Source organism: Dipodomys merriami, unplaced genomic scaffold (genome assembly GCF_024711535.1).
Source record: "Dipodomys merriami isolate MVZ:Mamm:240054 unplaced genomic scaffold, mDipMer1.0.p SCAF_25, whole genome shotgun sequence".
Taxonomy (NCBI): Eukaryota; Metazoa; Chordata; class Mammalia; order Rodentia; family Heteromyidae; genus Dipodomys; species Dipodomys merriami.
This window is the reverse complement of record NW_027203937.1, coordinates 24,101,580-24,122,093: the sequence shown is the minus strand read 5'-3', so window position 1 is coordinate 24,122,093 and position 20,514 is coordinate 24,101,580. Positions and strand designations below refer to the sequence as shown.

Genomic DNA, 20,514 nt, shown 5'->3' with positions numbered 1-20,514 from the left:
TTTGAGAGGCAAAAGAACAGAGGGAGCCAGGAGCTGGTAGCTCACACCTGTAATCTTAGCTGCTCAGGGGGCTAAGTATGAGAATTGTGGTTCAAAGCCAGCCTGGGTAGGAAAGTCCATGAGACTGTTGTCTCCAGAATACCTGTGGCTCAAAGAGATAAGAGTGCTAGCTCAGGGATAGCATCCAGGCCCTGAGTTCAAGCTCCATGACTAACCTCCACTCCCCCACCCCCAAAGAAAAAAGAAAAAGGAACAGAGGGTTTAAAGTTAAAAAGTAAGTCTCTCTGGGTTCAAATTTCTAGGTCTGCCATTTGTGGCTGTATAATCTAAGGCAAATAATTTATCTTTTTTGAAACTCAGTTCCCCTCCCCCATCCCATCCTACCTCTCTCTTATACAAACACAAAAAAAATGAGCGTAATTATAGCATCTATTTCATAGAAATGTCATGAAGATTAAATGGAATAATTTGTGTAAATTCATAATTAGAATATATCTGATACTTGGTAGACAATGAAATATTAGCTATTATTACTATGTATTAAGTAGAGTTTTTTTTAAGATTCCAGCAAATAAACAGGATTTTAAAAAGACAACTAGACAGACTTGGATCCATTCATTCAGAGAACACAGCATAGTATTTTAAGCCTAGTATTCACCTTCTATCTCAGTGTCACATTGCATATAAATAAGCATTGTGTTCAAAATTGTGCTACATTCTTTATGGATTTTTGTTTATTTTAGCATTAAAATACAGTGGAACTGAAAGTATAGTAAAAATTTGTTTTGCCAATATTTATCTATAGCATTGCACTTGGAAAAATGGGAAAATAAGGATATTCATAATGAAATACCTAAGGAAAAACATGTAAATGACAGAGCAAGTCATCAGTAGTCTTCAGGATACAAGACAAGAAGGTGATAGAGAACATGGGTTAACTAGAGCTGCAGCTTATTGGGGTGTAGAGGCAGGAAGACATAATGATCACATGGATGTTAAAGTAGTGCCATTCCATGGAAGTTCACAGACCAAGCAGAAGAGTTTGGTCACTATGCTGTAACAGAACATAGCTAAGATTTGTGAGCGAAAAGAAATACTAGAAAAAAGGTATTTTTGCCCCTCTAGAGAAGATGCAAATGTTTTCAGTATTATGAACAATTCAACCCTTTTTTGTGAGCTATATCTAATTAAATTAAAGGAGAGTCAGTTCTATATTTTTCTATCTCATTTTATCCTTAAATGTTTAAATATAACATTTTTGAAAGATTACATAGTTGTATGAAATAAGAATGTTGTCCATGACAGTTCAAAGGTATGTAGGTTAAGATTATGAAGTAATTGAGGATAATGCAAAATTAAGATTGTAGGGTTTATTCCTCTTCAATTGTTGCAGGAAAACTAAAGGTAAATTACATAACAAAGTTCAGAATAAGTCATTTATAAGTATTCAAGTCCTTGCAAGTTTAAAAATGTCTGGTATGATTGTAACTACAATGCTGTATTGTGTAGTCAAAGCACAGAGGACTTCAGGATGTGTATTTATGAACGATTCCCCAACAAGATAACTGCACTGCTCTGGAATGCAATTGCTATGTCAGTTGTTGTATTCTTATTGTTTTAGAATTTTCCATCTTTCAATTTAATTAAGTTAGAATGTCTCTAACGTTATTTGTAAAGAATTCCATATTTATATTTTGCAATCAACATTTGACTGGTGTGCAGGTTTTAGAAATGAACTGTGATGTGTAAACACTTATAAGATAATGAATAGCTCTTTCTAGGCTAAATGTTTTATGATTGCTTACTCCCTGCTAATTGGTCATGGGTTGAAATCCCTCATTGTTTAATTTTTTAATTTGTGGGAACTTTTTATAAATGAGTATGTAGGGGCTTCATATCACAGCTGTTGTCATTTAAAGTTTGGACAGCATCATTACAAATGAAGCCCTGCTGTGAAATCAAAGTCAAAAGGCATCTTGGCATTCCAACCATTTCCTTGGGAGAAGATTACAGCTCAAGTCTGTTGAACTTTATTGCCTTGGGCCTCATGACAGTTTTCAGAAACATGCAAGGCATTTCTGTTAAAGAAATTCAGATGTGCTAGGACACAAATGATATTCTAGCTCATAGCTCTGTTCTAAGTGGGTAAAGAGTAAGTCAGGGAAAAGATTCACCCTTTTTGCTATATTCTGGGATTATTGTATTCAAAAAAATCTGTGGAGATAATTGAGACTATTAGTAATACTATATAGGAAAAAGATGTATTGTTTTTCTGTACAGCTCCTGTTTTAAAATAAAAATCTAAACATGACTGAGGAAATAACTGCCTTCAAAGTCTCTCACCTTTACTTTTCTTCCCTGTCCACCTTCTCTTCCCTCTCCTTTCTTCCCCTTCTTTTTCCTTCCCTTCCTTTTTCTTTCTTCCCATTTCCTGGTACTGGAGATTTATCCTAGGCTTCTTACATTGTAGGTCACTAAAGTCATCTTTCCATGGACTTTATCATTCTCCTTGTAGAAAATTCTCATTGATTTATATTTCTACCTCTCCCTTCCTGTCTCTTAATACATATGTCTGAAAGAGAAATATTACTCAAATAGTTTATTTTATATCTAAAAATCCATGTTTTTAAAATTTAAAGCAAAAGATCACTTGATCCAACTTGAGATCTATACAACCAGTAACCAGATTCCAACAAAGGTCTTCAGAGACAACATAAGAGAATATAGTTGTCCCTTTCATTTAAAGATGTATCCTATTCAGCCACAAATTATCTCATTCCTTTAAAATGCGTTCTTACTTGTTACCTGTTTTCCCTCTTAGGGTAGAGTTTGCTGACTTCATTAGATTCACACAGTAGATAATAAGTATTTGTTGAATGAGTGAAAATTGTTACACAAAGGAGTATCATTTTATTTTTCTTTAAAAATTGAATACCTAATTATACCATTTGTTCCTATTGATTCTTTGACTTTGTAACATTCTGCAAGGTCTACCCAAATATTCTGCCACTTGTCATGAATATTGATACTGCTTCTAATTCACTACAGTAACAATACTGTCAAGCCAGGCACAGTGGCACACATCCAGTTGCAGCTAGTGTCCATTAGATCAAATCGATTTTTATATGTATTTTCCTATGTGTATCCACTAGTTCTAGCTTTTGTATTCAGTAACTCTAATTTTGAGGTTTTTCTGTAAATCTTCTGAATATTAGTTTCTTACCTGTTTGACTTGTCAAACTCTTGAAAGAAAATTATTACAATTTCAGGGACTGGGAAGTTGGCTCAGTGGTAGAGCGCTTGCCTTGTATGCATGAGGTCCTGGGTTCGATTCCTCAGCACCACATAAGCAGAAAAAAAAAGCCAGAAGTGGTGCTGTGGCTCAAGTGGTAGAGCACTAGCCTTGAGCTGAAGAGCTGAAGGACAGCGCCCAGGTCCAGAGTTCAGGCCCCACAACCGGACCGAAAAAAAAAAATTATTACAATTTCAGTACAATTGTGAATCTTCCTTTTTGTTTATTTTGTCATATATTTTGAGGCTATTATTAAGTGTATATACTTTTTAAATTGTTATAGCTTCTTAAATTGAGCTATTTACTATTTGCAGTGCTTTTATCTCTAAAAATGTTTTTTGTCTTAATGATTATATGTTTAATTCATAGCCACATGTGGTAGTACACATCTGTAATCTCAGCACCCAGGAAGAGTATTGCAGAGCCATCCTGGGCATAAACACATAGCATGAGCCTGTCTTAAAAAAAAGAAAATTGGTCTTACCCTGTTCTATTTCCTTTCAAAGTCTGTGCTACCATGATTATGTATTTTGATCAGATCTTGATGTAATGTGCCCACAAAGACATTTTCATTGTCTTTTTATGGTCAACATATGTTTTAGCCAGTTCAGGATAGTGCATATCTCTAGGGCCAGCACTCTAGAGATTGAGTTTGAGAACTGCTAGGGCAATATAATTAGACCACATCCAAAATTACTAAATTTAGTGAAATTATATTTGAAAATACTATCTGCCAAATTTCTCTGATAGAACCATAGTTTAAAAAAAAGGTCTGAGAAACCCTGCTGAGAGAGAAAAATCTTAATTTTGTTTGCTCAGTATTTTCCCAATAGTAGATACAGAGCTCATATTTACAGAACAGTTTGAGGATATTTCTACCACCAGCCTTTACAAACTCCCCTACCAAAAAACTTAGCCCTTAATATTCCTTGTAGAATCAAGCTTCTTTTTCTTCATATGTTATATTTGCTGATATTGTCAAGGATTCTGCTGTTTCATATGAATTCTTTTATTTTTTTTTTGCTCTTTTTTATTGTGAAAATACTGTACAGAGGGGTTACAATTACATGGGCAAGATAATGAGTACGTTTCTTATCAAGCGTTGTAGCCTTCTCCTTTGTTTCCCCTTCCCATCCCTTCCCATCCTCTCCCCACCCCACCACCCAATCCTCCTTCCCCTCCACACACACATATGAATTCTTTACTCTCCTATAGAAATTAGATTTTTTTCCAAGAATGAATCTTGCTTAAAGCAGCTATCTATGACCTTCCTTTAAAAAAAAAAAAAAAACTAATCTGTATCCTAATCATGTCAGAAGCCACTAACCCTTTGCACTTGGTCTTTTCTCCCTCTTTATTTTGATGAATTTCCTCTAAAACATTCAAAATTATTAGCCTTTCTTCTCTTGACATCACTCTTGATTTTCCTGTCTTGGTTTTCCATTACTTACTCTACATAAGTCATAAATAGCTATCTTTCTGGTTTCTACTCTGAGCTCCTTTTTCTCACTTTCTATTTTCTCCTTGAATTTTATTCTTTTATTGAGTCACTTGTTTATCCAATATATAGTAATAAATGTGATAACTTAATTGCAGGTATTAAATTTAATATATAGGGAATATTACACGTAGACTTATGGTATTAAGTGTAAGAAGTTTGAGCATGTCTTATTTTTTTAAGTTGTGTCAGAGAAAGTGAGCTATTTGAGGATTTTTTATTTTAGGGATTTTTCTTATTCCAATACTCATTAGAGTATATTCTTAAAAAAATGTTTGTCAGAACTAATGATGCTTGGAATTATTATCAGATTATAGTACCTAGTATATCTATGCTAGACAAGACTGCCTAAATTTAGGGTAGGTGGTCTCCCAGGCCATGACTTGTGAAAGAAAGCCTTTTCCTTTCTTTCCCAGGGCAGTAATCATCCTGGTACTCCATGCTGGAGTTTTGAAACAAACCAAAGCTGTCAATGGTATATTTCTACTTTGCATTCTGACTCTGTCTTTTCTTTTAAGCCTTTGTCCATGATATCCACACACTTATACAGCTCTAAACCTCCTACTGCTCTCCTATTGAGGTCACCTTAGCTTTCCTCATACTACAAAATTATTCATGGAAGCTCAGAAAACTCATATTTCTACCCTAGCAATGGAATGAAACAAGAATAAAAAGTGTCATGAAAAATCATGCACTGATAGATTCTAGTCATGCTCTGGTAAATTTCTATTTTTTTTTTCTCTCATCTGGAAAGTGGAGAAATTACCCTAGAGTAATTTGTATCTAAGGTTCAAGTTCTGTGAGTTTAAAATCAGTTCACACAAACATGAATAATGGTAAATTAAGGTGTGAATAACTGATTGGTCAGGAATTTGCATTTTGACAGAAATAAAGTACAGTGTTTAAAGTTGGGTTTTTATTCATGGTACCTGACCATCTAGGAAGGAGGACAGTTGCAGCTTTTGTTGCCCTTAGGCACTGTGCCAGTCCCACCTATGACTCACTTTATGTTGCATTGCCAAATGAAGGACTGGTTAATAAAACTATGCATATACCCACCTAAACGTAATGTCTTCAAGATTCCTCCATTTTATAGCATGTGTCAGAAATTCCTTCCTCTTTTAAAGCTAATTAATGTTCATTGTGTTTGTTTTATTATGTTTATTTCCATATGCACACACGAGTTATGTGAGTGTACAAATACATAGCTTTTTGCTTTTAGTTTTTGTCTTTATTTGGGGGGGGGTTATGGCAATAAGTTAGAAATGCTGGAGTACATAATAACTCCTTTTTTCTCTGTATATCCTATTTTTTGTTTGTTTTTTGTTTGTTTTTTGTTTGTTTTTTTGGTGTTGGTTGCGGGGCTTGAACTCTGGGCCTAGGCACTGTCCCTGAGCTCTTCAGCTCTAAGGCTAGCACTCTACCACTTGAGCCACAGTGCCACTTCCAGTTTTCTGGTGGTCCTGCCCAGGCTGGCTTTGAACCGCAATCCTCAGATCTCAGCCTCCTGAGTAGCTAGAATTACAGGAGTGAGTAATTACCTGTTTTCTAATTTTATATAATTCTGATTTTTTTTCTTTTCTTTTTTTCAAGGACTCATACTATTTTCCACAACAGTTACACAACTTAATATTCCAATTGAGATTTTTGTGCTGTTTCCTAACAACATTTCACACAATGTTAGTGATATTTCTTCCCTGATTAATAGCCCATTTATGTAACACTAAGAAAAAATACTCCCAACTACTTATAAAAGGCATCCCAGGGCTGGGAAGGTGGCTCAGTGGTAGAGTTCTTGCCTTGCATGCATGAGGCCCTGGGTTCGATTTCTCAGCACCACATAAGCAGAAAAAAAAAAGCAGGAAGTGGCGCTGTGGCTCAACTGGATAGAGTACTAGCTGAAGAGCTGAGGGACAGCACCCAGGCCCAGAGTTCAGGCCCACGACCAGACCCAAAAAAATAAAAATAAAAAAATAAAATAAAAGCCATCCCATCTTACATACTAAATGAAAAAAAAACCTAGACAATAGGTAAATCAATTAAAACCTCTAGAATTTTTTTATAAATTATGCAACTTCTAATATTAACAACCTTTGTAAAAGAAACAAGTAAAAAGTAGCTGCTTACCAATAGTGTATAAAAATGATACCCTTCCTAAAGGTGTTTTTACTTCATTTCTGAAAGGAAGTGCTTCAGAGATGATAGTTGTTACCATCCTTGACCTGTGTCTTAGTGCCAATTTAAAATAACAGCTTCACAGGACAGTAGACAATGTATCACAGATTTAGGGCTCCATATATTTGTGATTTCTATTAAATATCCTAATAATGTTTATTTGTTTTTGTTTAAGGATTGTTCAAGTTTAGAAGAATATAACATTGCTGCAGCATTACTCCCTCTAACCAGTGCTTTCTATAGGGTAAGTTGATCTCTGTATGATTAATGGAAGTACATTAATCTTGTCCTTAGTGTACTGACGATGTACCTATGGTTATATTTGTCATAACATTTATTACATGCTATATGTAGAAAATTTAATATCAAACCTTAAATCATTACTACAGTATGCTCCCCCATTCAACTTGCTTTATTTTCTTCATAACACCTGAGATTCTGTAATACATTGATTTTTTTTTTTACATTCTTTTCTGCCTACTGTTTAAGACTAAAATTCATGAGACTTCTAAAACAATAAAAGGTGAACAGAGGAAGCAGCTGCTTCCTCTAGGGCTTAGGCAGAATACTCAAAAAAGGAAACTGGGAAGAGGGTTCCTCCTCCAATGTAGGTCAATTCATGTCCTGTTGAAGTGGCCACTGACAACATTGTTTTCTGAGGTGGTCCAAACCAAGATTGGCAGGCATGAATGCTAGCAACACTTACTGGGTACCTGTTTATGTTGCCACTGGATCTTCTAGAGTACTATCAGGGAAACCATCACTTGTTGTACCATTGAAACTTCAGGGATAGAAGAAAAACCACTTCCTACTGAAGAGTCCCTAAAGTATGTTATTTTGACAATACCAAACATTGTGCTCACAGAGCATTGCAAAGGAGGGGATAGATTTGGAAGAGTCACTGCATTGAAAATTGATACAAAGGGGTTAAGTAAGGTAGACCACACTGATTCTTGGATATTTTCTGGATTTGCCTCTTATGGAAAATTATTTCTAGTTCTTGGTTGGTTTTCTTAATTCAAGAAGTACATGCATTAGCCTGGCTGCAAATTGCAGATGAGCCACCCTCATATTTTCCACCTAGTATAAGTCGCTAAGTCTTGAGACTTACTCAACAGTGCCTTAGGAAATGGACTCAGCTACTTACTACTTTTTAAGTACTATAATAAATAATCTTTAGTACAACTATAGTTGTACTATTGAACATCTCAACATGTAAAGTTACTTTTTCAGTGAGCATCGTGACAGCAACAATACTGACATGGCTCCTAGAATTTAATACTCTCTCTAATATAGGAAATAACTTAAAAATGTAACTAGTCCATCATACCACTCACCAGATGGACATTTTCTTGGATAAAGTAATATGTATACATAATTAGAAAATTCTATATTGTGAAAAGCTATAAAATGTGAAATAAAAGCTTCCTTTTCTATCTCTACCCCATTTTCTTCCTTAGGGTAGTGGGAATATATGATTTAAACAGGAGTCATATGTTATTTCCCAAATATACAGATAAAAATTATCTATTTTTTCTAAAAGTGAAAGGAATCATACTATTCATACTATTTTCTCACATGATGTCTGACACAAAGTCATAGATGAATAATAAATAGTCCTTACCTTCAATAAACATACTTTCTAATATCTTCTGTATTCATTATTCACATATGGACAGTAGAGGACCATTTCAAAGTTAATGCATAACCTTTGTCTTACACTTGTTTCCTTAGGTCCTATTTGTTAACAGATTGTTAAACTAAGTGCTAATTAAAGCAAGAGTTCTTATTTTAATGTTACTTTCCTAGAAGAAAAAAAAATTGTAGAGTGAGAGAAAGCCAATAGAATGAAATTGAACTAAAATTTGTGTTATTCCTTCCCAGAAACAGCAATGGGAAATTATGAAGGCTTTAAGCTTCTTCATCACAAGCCAGCATTTAATGCCCTCTCCCTACATGACCTATGTATCTTAGAGTCATCTTATTGCAGTTCTTTGTAACCTAAGTTTTTAGAGAGTTTCCTGGAATCTATCAAAATGTGTAAAGCCCTCCTTAACTTACTTTTTTTGAAGCATATCAGTTAGATATTGATGCTTAAAATGATCTTAGGGGAGCTCATACATTTTCCTTTGCTACCCATCATTATTTATTTTACCCTAGTAGCAAAAGTAAATGCCCTGTTTATCTTAAATCCAAGCACCCTGAAATAAAGACTCCAAATTACAAAGATCTCCCACATACACTTGACATTTTGAAGCTGTTTTGTAAGTTGAAATGGGTCCTACTTCCTAAGCATTAGTTAGGGACCAGTCTTAACAGAACAACATTCTTCAAGACTCTCACTTTATTGTGCATGTAAAGATTCTTTTTTTTTTTTTTTTTGCATGTAAAGATTCTTTTCTCCTATCTACCCATTCAAAATATTTATTAACAGATTTATTGAGATACAAGAAAATTTACCCATTGTAAGTGTATGTCAGTGATTTTATGTATTTACAGAATTGTAGTGATTAAGCATTGGCATGACTATACACCAAATAATTTGTGTCATCCCTCAATGTTAGGATGTATTGAATAGATGTACAGCCTCCATCAGTTTCATCACCTTTATTTGGCCATGTGCTTCTGGTTTCACTTGGTAGTCATCACCACAGCAGCCACAGGTTTTTTATTCCATTCCAGTCTTAATTACTAATCTCTATAACACTCAAACCACATATCATACTTTAAATAATTTTATTCAGTTCTAAAAACTGAAAAAGAGTAAAGAGGCTAGCTATCAGGTTCCAGTGACTCATGCTTATAATCCTAGCTACTCAGGAGACAGAGATCAAGAAGATTGAGATTTGAGGCCAGCTCAGGCAAAAAGTTCATGAAACCCCTATCTCAACCAATAGCTGGACACTAGGGTACATTCCTTTCATTCATTCACAACAAGGGGCTAAGATTAGGAGGATCACAATTGCAAGCCAGCCCATGCAAAAGAATTAATTACACCCCATCTCAACAGAAAACAAAACTGGATATAGTTATGTGCAACTGTTGGCTGAGCTACAGCATAAAGCATAACTAAGAGGATCATGGTCCAGTCCAGCTTGGTCAAAAAGCATGACCAGAACAAAAATTGCTGGAAATATGATTCAAGTGGTAGAGCACACATGAATAAAAAGGACAGAGATGTGGCCTAAGTGGTAGAGCTCCTGCCTTACAAGTGCAAAACCCTAAGTTCAAGCACAACTACTGCTCCCCCCCGCAAGTTCCAGTAAAACTAAAATATGTTTCAATGAGTCTCAATGAAGTACACCTCTGAAAACATTTTTTTCTTTTCCCTTTTGCCTAGAGATAGTGAATTGACAGCACTACTATCCCCTAATTTTCCCAGACATTTTCATGTGTATTATTTGTCTAGCATCCATACTGTCTTGTCTAGCATACTTAAGCTTTAGCTTAGAGTGCACAAGGGGAAGAAATGCCAATTAATTGGATGCTATGATTTAAATGATTGTCATAGGATTTATAGTCTCCAATTTCTACAAATCTCTAATAGAAAACACAAAATGCTCAAATTACAACAAATACTTTTTGTGTTTCTATGATGATTTAGAAGTTACTTCAATACTGACTTGTGCCTTACTCTTTAATATGGACCCTAATTGACAGTTTGTACATAATTCTGATAGAATCTAAATAAACTTTTTATAGTACCAAGATTGCAGCTTAGAATCTAAATAAACTTTTTATAGTACCAAGATTGCAGCTAGAAAAAAATGGTATAGCAATATTTTCAAAAAGGTATTTTGTTATGATTTTTATTTGATAAATGATAAAAAGTTCTTTAAAAATCTACATTTGGGGGCTGGGAAGGTGGCTCAGTGGTAGAGCACTTGCCTTACATGCATGAGGCCCTGGGTTCGATTCCTCAGCACCACATAAGCAGAAAAAAAAAAGCTGGAAGTGGTGCTTGGCTCAAGTGGTAGCGCACTAGCCTTGAGCTGAAGAGCTGAGGGACAGCGCCCAGGCTCAGAGTTCAGGCCCCATGACAGGACCCCCCCCCAAAAAAAATAAAAAAACAAAAATTCTACATTTGGGGGGCTGGAAACGTGGCTCAGTGGTAGAGTGCTTGCCTTGCATGCATGAGGCCTTGGGTTCGATTCTTTAGCACTACATAAGCAGAAAAAAGCCAGAAGTAGCGCTGTGGCTCAAGTGGTGGAGCGCTAGCCTAGAGCTGAAGAGCTGAAGGACAACGCCCAGACCCAGATTTCAGGCCCCACAACCAACCAAAAAAAAAAAAAAATCTACATTTGGGTTGAGAAAAATGTGAGTGTGTTTACTACAACAGAAATCTGGTACACTAGAATTTTATAATGGCTAGAGAATTAGTTGTTGCTTTTATTTCCTCCCTTCATTTCTGCTCGTATTTTAGAACAATTTGACATTCCTTCTTCTTCCTCCCTTTCAGCGTAACCTCTCCTATGGCTTACTTTTCCTTTCAATTTTTGAAGGCCAGTCTTTTTCCTAGTGCTCCTGAAAGTCTCTGCTTCTGAGAAACTGTACTATAATTCGTTTGGACTTCTATTTTTCATTAAAATTAGTCTATTCACTATATAGGTAAACTGAGAGAAAGCAACTATGGAATAATTTACAGAGAATCTTTAGAACAGATTAACTATTTTGTTTTCTAGTGAATATATTTTTTAATTTCTTTTGTTTTAACTTGGAGCATTTTTTCTAAATATTTTGACCTTTTTATGATAACTAAAAGTTGGAGCCCTTTTGTTCATTCAAATGAGGCAAACTTGAAATGCAGTCCTATTCTGTTCAGAAGAACTACTACCAAGTCTCAAGTGTTAGAAATACAAATGTGAATAACACATAAACTTACAAGAAGATAGTGAAACAGTCATTTTAGGCAACATAAGAATACATGAAGCCAGGCACCAGTAGCTCATGTCTGTAACTCTAGTTCTTCAGAAGGCTGAGATCTGAGGCTCACGGTTCAAAGCCAGCCCAGGTAGAAAAGTCCTTAAGATTCTTATCGCCACTTAACCAGCAAAACGCCAGAAGTGGAGGCATGGCTCAAGTAGTAGAATGCCAATCATGAGTGAAAAAGCTGAGTGAGAACTTGAAGCCCCAAGTCCATTAGTTAGCCATAAAGAAAAATGAAATCATGTCATGTACAGGAAAATGGATGGACTTGCAGGACATCATATTGAACAAGACAAACTAAAAAATACATCATATGCTTTTGCTTATATGTGGAAGATAGACCTAAAAGACATACTTATTCATGGACATGTAAATGCCTATTTATTCCTATATGCATAATTATATTTGTATGTAGGTATATGTATGAATATACAAACACAACATCTGAGTCTAAAGGACTACAAAGAATAGAAGGGAAATGGAAAAAAAGATGAATAATTTTGAAATGCATTGCAATTATATATGAAAACAGCATACAGAAAGCTATTGATCAACTGGGTTGGGGGTTAGGGCTAAGAGAAACAGATGTTTGAGGGCATTAGCAGGAGTGGATTGGGCAAACAAGTAGCACAAATGAGGATGAAAATAGTCCAAGTAAATGGCTTAAGTGTATAAAAATAGAACAATAAAACCTATTAGAAATTTGTATTATCTATAACTAGTTGTACAAAGGAGTTGCCATCCAATGGAGCAGTTTATTACTACAATACGCCTTGATCACTGTCACCCTTTTCACAATTCTCCCCCTAAAATTATTTAAAGGAAGGCATACGGAAAAAATGATAGAGCAGGTGAGTGCATAAATGTCACTTTTTCAGTGAAGCCTGCCTGGATAAGCTTATTTAACATTTTATCTATTACTCTCTAGCACTTTTACTTCCCATTCTTCAGTTTTGTGTGTATGTATGTATGAGTAAACATGTACATGTGTTAATACTTGTTTTCTAGTAGTAGACAGCAAGAGTCACATTACAAAGGACTTAATAGTTATGTAACCTTGGACACGTTTTATTTTTTACTTTTACTGTCACCATAGGGTTTTCTTCTTTGTTTTTTGGGTTTTGTTTCTGTGGTTTTTGTTTGTGGTGCTGGGATCTGATGCTGGGTAAGTGCTATACCACTGATCTATGTCCCCAGTCTTTTCAAATTTTTTTTATTTTAAGACAAAGTCTCACTAATGAGTTGCTTCAAACTTGTAATCTTCCTACCTCAGCTTCTCAAAGTGCTGGAATTACAGGAATATACCACCAGACAGGGGCATAGTCTTCCAGTATGAATAAGGTTGATAATTTTATCTTCCTTATTGGGTCATTATGAGGATTAAATGTTAATAACTGTTGCTGAGTGATTGGTTGTAATTTATTACTTGCCTGCCTTTGTCTTTTCTTCCTTTTGTCAAACTCAGCTTTGTTTTCCCCTCTACATTGCTGATAGGAGTAGATAGATACAAGAATCAATACTCAGACCATTGTCCAGTTAATTCTAATTGTACTGAGCCTATATAGTAATGCAACCTAAAAATAGTCAAGAGGATTTATAGAAGGGAGAGCTCCCAGGTCCTGAGTTCAAGCCCCAGGACTGGCACAAAAAAGTGACACTCCATCTGGAAAATTACCTAAAGCAAAAAGAGCTGAGGTGGCTCATAGTAGTAAGCACAAGGTCTTGAGTTCAAACCCAAGTACCACCAAAAATAAATAATACCTACCTGAATATATCCAGTGCCATGGAAGTAGTAGGTATTATCATTAGTGTTCTTATGTAGATCTGTGAAGTCTAGATATGAATAAAGAACTATTACAAGTGCTCGAGAAAGAGAATCATAATGAATTAAATAATATTTTACTAACTTTACAGTAAAGCCCAGTTTAAAGTAAATACTGATTAATAAGGTATTTCCAGAAAAACAGAACAATAATCTATAATAATAATAATATAATAATAATAATCCATGCTGAATTACTTTACATATTACAAATACTTTTATTACTTGTATTATACGGTTGTATATTATGTCACCATTAATAATTCTTCCTCATTGTCATAATCAAATTTTACAGATATCCCAATATCTATAAATGTTACAGGAGTTTTTCTATAAAATAACAATGAGAGTGGCAATTCAAAACTCTCAACAAATATTAAAGTGGTTTATTTCTACTCAAGCAAGCCCTAGGATACTTTGAAATGTTCTCTGGCTGGTGTTTGCATTTTTCCTGTCTCCCACGTTAAGGAAGCATTTGTATTGGACAAGAATTCTTGTGTATTTGCTAAGTAATTGGTTTCCCAGTTGTGTTTTTTGATGACTTGACTCATTATTACAAAGATCTGTGGTATTACAAGGAAAGTTGTAGATAACCAACAAATTTTGCTTTATTATTTTTCTTACAAAAACAAGTACATTTGTTTAATTGGGGAGGTGAGGAGAGTTGTAGGCGTATACTTGGCCAAAGCTTAAATCTTTTCTCTTCCTATCCAAGAAACTTAACTGAAGCTGACATGACTTCTGGGAAGTGCATTGCAGCTGACAACTGGGCATGTCCCATGCCAAAGTATTATCATGAAAAATTGGTCCAACAGGACTTGAATCTTCTAGGATTGTGCCTAATTTTTTTTTTTAAATAATGCCTTATTTGGAATGATAAGCTTTGAAATTCTATAGCATCACTCTCTTTAGGAAGATGTTACACACTGTATAACAATGAACAGTTACTTTTTCTTCCTCAGACAACCTCTGAGTAGCTTCATTTTAAATTTTTTAAACTTTCATGTGACAGTACCTAGCCCCACAGAAGAGTATTAAGTATATCTTCAGACTCCGAAAGGTATATGGTTATAGTTTATCTTAGATTAAGTGTTGGGTAGAGCCTTCTGTCCAGCGAATCTTATTTAAGTATTGTTTCAGCTCATTTCTCTTTTATCTGTTTCCCTCTTTTTCTTCTTTGTCTTGAAAAATGGGATTTTTGTAATTTTAAATATTTAAGAAATGCTTACTATGTTGAAAAGGGGTGAAAGAGCATTAATCTCTTATGGTTTACATGTGTAATTCTTTGTGTGTGTGTGAAAGAGAGAGAAAGAGAGTGAGTCTCACTGTGCAGCCTAGGCTGGCCTCAAACACATAATTCTCCTGCTTCAGCCTACTGAGTGCTGGGAATGCAGCACTTGTTGATAAAAATATCATAAAGAGGAGAATTTTTTATCAGGCCACTTGATCCCTCCTTTGAGTATAACATCAATCCACTCACTCATTAGATATAGAAAATAGGATGGGAAAGACAATTTGGAATCAAATCACAAAATGCCTAGAATGTCACTTAAAGGAGTTTAGATTAATATTATTTTCTGGGCACTAAAAAGTAACAATTCTAAACAGGCCAATAGTATGATTGTGTGTTGAGAAAGTTAAAGCAATGTAGGTCAAGAGGACTGAGAGGAAGAGAGGCTATAACAGACAAATGCTGATTAGGGAACTTAGGGAGAAATTCACAAAGAGATAACAAGGGCTGTAAGTAGACCAAATACCTACAAAAGATAAACAAATGTAAATCATACAGGCCAAATGAAGAACTGGCATCCTATCTAAAGGGAAGCTACTGCCCAGCCTCAGCAACTGGTACAACATTTTCTGGTGTTTTCCAAAGAAACTGGAAACGTTAGCTTTCATTTAAAATCTCTTCATTTTTAAATTGACCTTAGATTTTAAAAATTCTTCACAGCCAAATAAAACACATCTCTGCAGCAATGTTCAGCTAGTAGGATTTTAACTTTACAACCTCTAGATTTTAGTTCTGGTTGTAAATTCTTGATACATGTGAGAAAAAGCCTAAACTTTGGATTCAGAAAGATGTGGACTTAAATTTTATCTCAAACTTGAAATCTTAAATGAATGTCTGAAATAGAGATAGCTAAAGATGAGATGAAATGGTGCATATAAAAGCACTTACTATATGCCAGTGCCACTCTGGCATATAGTAAGTATACAATGAATATTGGCTAAATGAAAGGATATGAATGGACTACCAATTGAATATCTATATCATCTGTCACTGGATATACATTGAAACATAAAATAAACATAGTTCCTGTGCTCACAGTGCTTAGTCAGAGTTCTACAGATCAACATTCTTTTATTTTTATTTTTATTGTAAAGGTGCTGTACAGAGGGGTAACAGTTACATAAGTAAGGTATTGTCCAACATTGTTACCTATTACTTACTCCTTCATTTTTCTCCCACTATCCCTCCCCCCCCCAAAAAAATTGTAAAGTTCATTTCCAACATAGTGTTTTGTGAGTATCATTATTACATTGGGTCATCCTTTGTCTTTGCTTCACCATTTTGTTATTCCCCTTCCCTTCCCCAAACAGATAGTAATTGCCAGAGATAAACCAAAGGGAAAAAGAAAAATGAAATAAAAAGAAAGAACTTGATACAGTACATTGATGACAACAAGATCAACAACCAAAAAAAGACCTTGTTTGGAGTTCATTTCAATTAGCATCATTTTATATGGTCATATGTACATAGCTATTGAACTATTGTGATTCTCTGCTAGGATTATCCTAGACATATACTAATTATTACAAATGAAAGAAACCTGGAGCTTAAGTTTCTTTGGGTCTGGCTTACTTAATAGGATTTTTTTCCAAGTCTTTCCAATTCCTTATGAATGGGGCAATGTCATTCTGTCTGATGGAAGCATAGAATTCTATTGATCTATTCATTTATTGAGGGGCATCTGGGTTGGTTCCATATCTTAGCTATGGTAAATAATGCTGCAATGAACATACTTGTGCTGGTAGTTTATTGTGGCCTTGTGATCATTTGGATAAATGCCCAGGAGTAGGATTGCTGAGTCATAGGGAAGTTCTATGTTTAGTCTTTTGAGGTACCTCCATTCTGCTTTCCAGAGTGGTTGAACCAGCTTACATTCTTACCAACAGTGTATTGGCCACATCCCCGCCAACATCTGTTATTGTTTTCTTGATAATGGCCATTCTAACTGGGGTGAGGTGGAATCTCAATGTGGTTTTGATTTGCATTTCTTTTGTGGTGACCTATGCTGAACATTTCTTCATGGTCATTCTTATTTCCTCTCCAGAGAAGTCTTTTTTAAACTCTTTAGCTCACTTATTAATAGGATAGTTGTTTCTTTGAGGATTTGTTGTTGTGGGTTTTAATTTTTTGAGTTCTAGGTATATTTTTTATATGAGGCCCTTGTCTGCTGTATAGCAGTGAAGAACAGATCAGCATTCTTAATTACTATTCTATCCTACCTGTTATTGGCCTTCTGTTCTGTCCTTCAAGCTGTCTGTAATTCCAGCTAGAACTAAAGCAGTCTTCCACTTGTCACTTTCCCCTTAAGAATGGGATGGAATATGCAAAATCCTATTATGTGTACTTCCTTAGTTTCATCTGTGATAAATGGTTTTTCCCTTGTACTGTAGCTGTGACAGTAAACAAAGATTTTTGCCCTTAACTATGCTAAACATTTGACTCAGACCAATAGTAGGAGAGAAATGTCTTTCTAGAAATGAGCTCTCAACCTTCTCCAATGGGCTTCTGTCTTTTTTCTGTGTCCCTGCACCTCTTAGGGATGGCCTCAGGGTTCTGGTGTGTTGCTCTGAGAAACACAGGACATTCTTGCTGATTTGATACTTTTGTTGATTTTCTGTGGGCTTTCATATTTTCATTAGGGCATAGACTATATAGTCTTATGATAGGAATTAGAAAACTTTTGCTAAAGTACAGCCTGATATCATAGTTATAAAACAATGAAAAATGTAAATCTTTATGGATAATACAAGCAAACTTTTGTTAACTGCTTGTCCCTAAATAGAATGTTTTAAATAGATTATTTCCTTAGTTTAATTTTGCTTAGGTAGCATTGTTTCCTTCATATTAGTCAGCATTGTTAACATTTTTGAGATGTCATAGATTTAATGGGGATTTGTGGAGGAGCTGCTGAATTACAGAAGAAATTATTACAGCAAAAAATAGATTATGAAGTACTATAAATACTCAACTCAGTGATTCAGCAAATTCCCCTTATGTCTATAAAGTGCAAACATCCTGTACCTAACTCATGAGGCCTGTTTTTAATTTCTGTTACTTTATGGTTGTCTCTGTCTCTGATAGATTTTCACATGATATGAGAGACATAAAGAGAAATCACTTTCAAAGAATTGTTTAAATGCTGAGGATATAAAAGCAGAGAAAACCCTCAGTCATGGCAGTGCTTTGGTACTGATAATGGGGAGTTAACAGAAAGAAGTCAGAACCATCTGGACTGACTATGAAAAATTAGTTGGTTTGGGAACACTTGTTTGTTTGGTTTGGTTTGATTGGTTGGTTGATTTATGATACTGAGGTTTTAACTTAGTCTCTCCTGCTTGCTTAGCCTGCTTGCCCAGCTAGCACTAAACCACTTGATCCATACACCCAGCCCAGCTTTTGGCAGGTTATTTTGGAGACAGTCTCATGGACTTTGCTAAAACTGCGATCCCCTGAACCCCAGGCTCCTGAGTAGTTAGCTGGTTTAATTATATCCTTGGATGATTTTTCAGCAAATAAAATTAGATTTAGAATGGTAATCTTAGAAACCTAAAAAATACATAAGTAACCTTTTATTATTCAGCAAGCATTCTGTGTATCTCCAGTACCTGTAAGCATCAAAATAATTAAAGCACATATCTCTAAGGATGGATATTAATAAATTATAGACATTTTTCTGCTTTGGGGTATTAACTCAGTGGTAGAGTACTTTAGCATACTTGAGGCATTGTGTTCAAACCCCAATACCATAAATGTTTTAAACAATTTTTTAATTAAAAAAAAAAAAACTTTGCTGCCAGCCAAGCAGAAATCTGTGAGATTCCCTCTCGAACCAGCAAAATATTTCACTAGAGGTGTGGCTCATCTAGTAAAGCACCAACTGTGAGCAAAAATGCCATGTGAGAGCACAAGGTCCATAGTCAAGCCCCAGTATCAAAAAATTCTATTCCTTCTCTAAAATTTGAAAATTACATTTCTTGCAATTCAAGCAATTGATAAATAAATAAAAAATATAGAATTTTGTAGCAGATCACTTCCTATTTGCAATCAGTTGACTCAGAAACATTCAGATACAGTCTCTCATTTCAAAAGTGTCTATTGGGAAAGGATTTGATGTATACATTCTTTACAGATGTTTATATTTAGTTGATTAATACCTTCATATTTAGATTTTAAACCCAATAAGTCATTGACATTTTAATCATATCATCTAAAAGAACTTGCAAAAATAGGAACAATACAAGAACTGCTTTTATACTTTGTGTGTGTCTGTGTATGGGGGGGGGTACTAGGGTTTGAACTTGGGCCTCATGTTTGCTAGACAGATACTCTACCACTTGAGCTACTCCACTAGTCCCTTTATGTGTTGGTTGTTTTCAAGATAAAGTCTCACTTTATGCTAGGGCCACCTGGGCTACTAGTCTCCTAATTGTGCTTCTCTAAGCCACTAGTATGAACCAATTCGGTCAAGATGGAATCTTACCAGCTTTTTTAAAATTTAGCTTGAGCTGACTTCCAAACTGTTAGTCTTTCATTTATATCGCTCAAGTAGCTAGGATTATAGGTTTGAGCAACCCACATTTTACTCTTATCATACTTTTTTTGACAATACTGAACTTAGAACCCAGGTCTTTGCATTTGCTAGGCAGGCACTCTTACTGCTAAGCCTCATCCCCAGTCTACAACAAACAAATGCAAAAGAATATTACAAAAAAACAAAACCCTAGATGGGTACCAGTGGCTCGTGCCTGTAATCCTAGCTACTAAGGAGGCTGAGATCTGAGGATCATGATTCAAAGCCAGCCCAGGCAGGAGACTCTTACCTCTAATAAACCACCAGAAAACCAGAAGTGGTGCTGTGGCTCAAGTGGTAGAGCACTAGCTTTGAGCTGAAGAGTACAGGGACATCACCCAGGGCCAGAGTTCAAGCCCCATGACTGGGGAGGGGGGGGGGAAGAACCTTATCCCTTGATCATTTTTGTTTTAATACAGATCTTAATACTCTTTGTCACTATTAAATTTTACCACATTGACTGCTGAAATCTGATAAATGCTGTTGTACCTTGTGTAATTCTGAGAGATGTTTTTGTGTGACATTTCAGCATATTCTTGAGCAACAATAGTTCTAAATGGAATATAAAATAGAATATTATTATTGTTAGAGACATGAAAACAAAGTTCTGCAGAACTGTACATCTTTTCAAGCTGCTGAAAAAAATATACTCCACGGTTTTACCATGATCCACTGGAACAGTAAACAGACTATACTCATCTTCCTAAAAGACCCTTTCTGGTGAATCCCAGACTATTGTGTCCATTCTAACCTCTCTCAGCAGGAAGTAGCCTAGAGTGATTGTCCTCCTTGTTCCTTTTATAGCACTTAGGGTTTCCATTAGCTATTTCACCTGAGTTATAGCCATCTACATGCAGAAATTTGAAAAGGGGAGGATGTGCCCATATTATTTTTTTTTGTTGTTGGTCATGGGGCTTAAACTCTGGGCCTGAGCACTGTC

General features: G+C 35.4%; 1 protein-coding gene across 4 annotated transcripts in view; it reads left to right on the top strand.

Moving 5' to 3' along the window:
* Sbf2 (SET binding factor 2) overlaps positions 1–20,514 on the top strand; it is a 307,904-nt gene that overhangs the window by 193,517 nt on the left and 93,873 nt on the right. For all 4 annotated transcript variants that reach the window (XM_070035292.1, XM_070035290.1, XM_070035293.1 and 1 more), the window contains one exon: positions 7,141–7,209. In XM_070035292.1, coding sequence (XP_069891393.1) covers positions 7,141–7,209 — 69 coding nt within the window. The remainder of the gene's footprint in view (positions 1–7,140; positions 7,210–20,514) is intronic.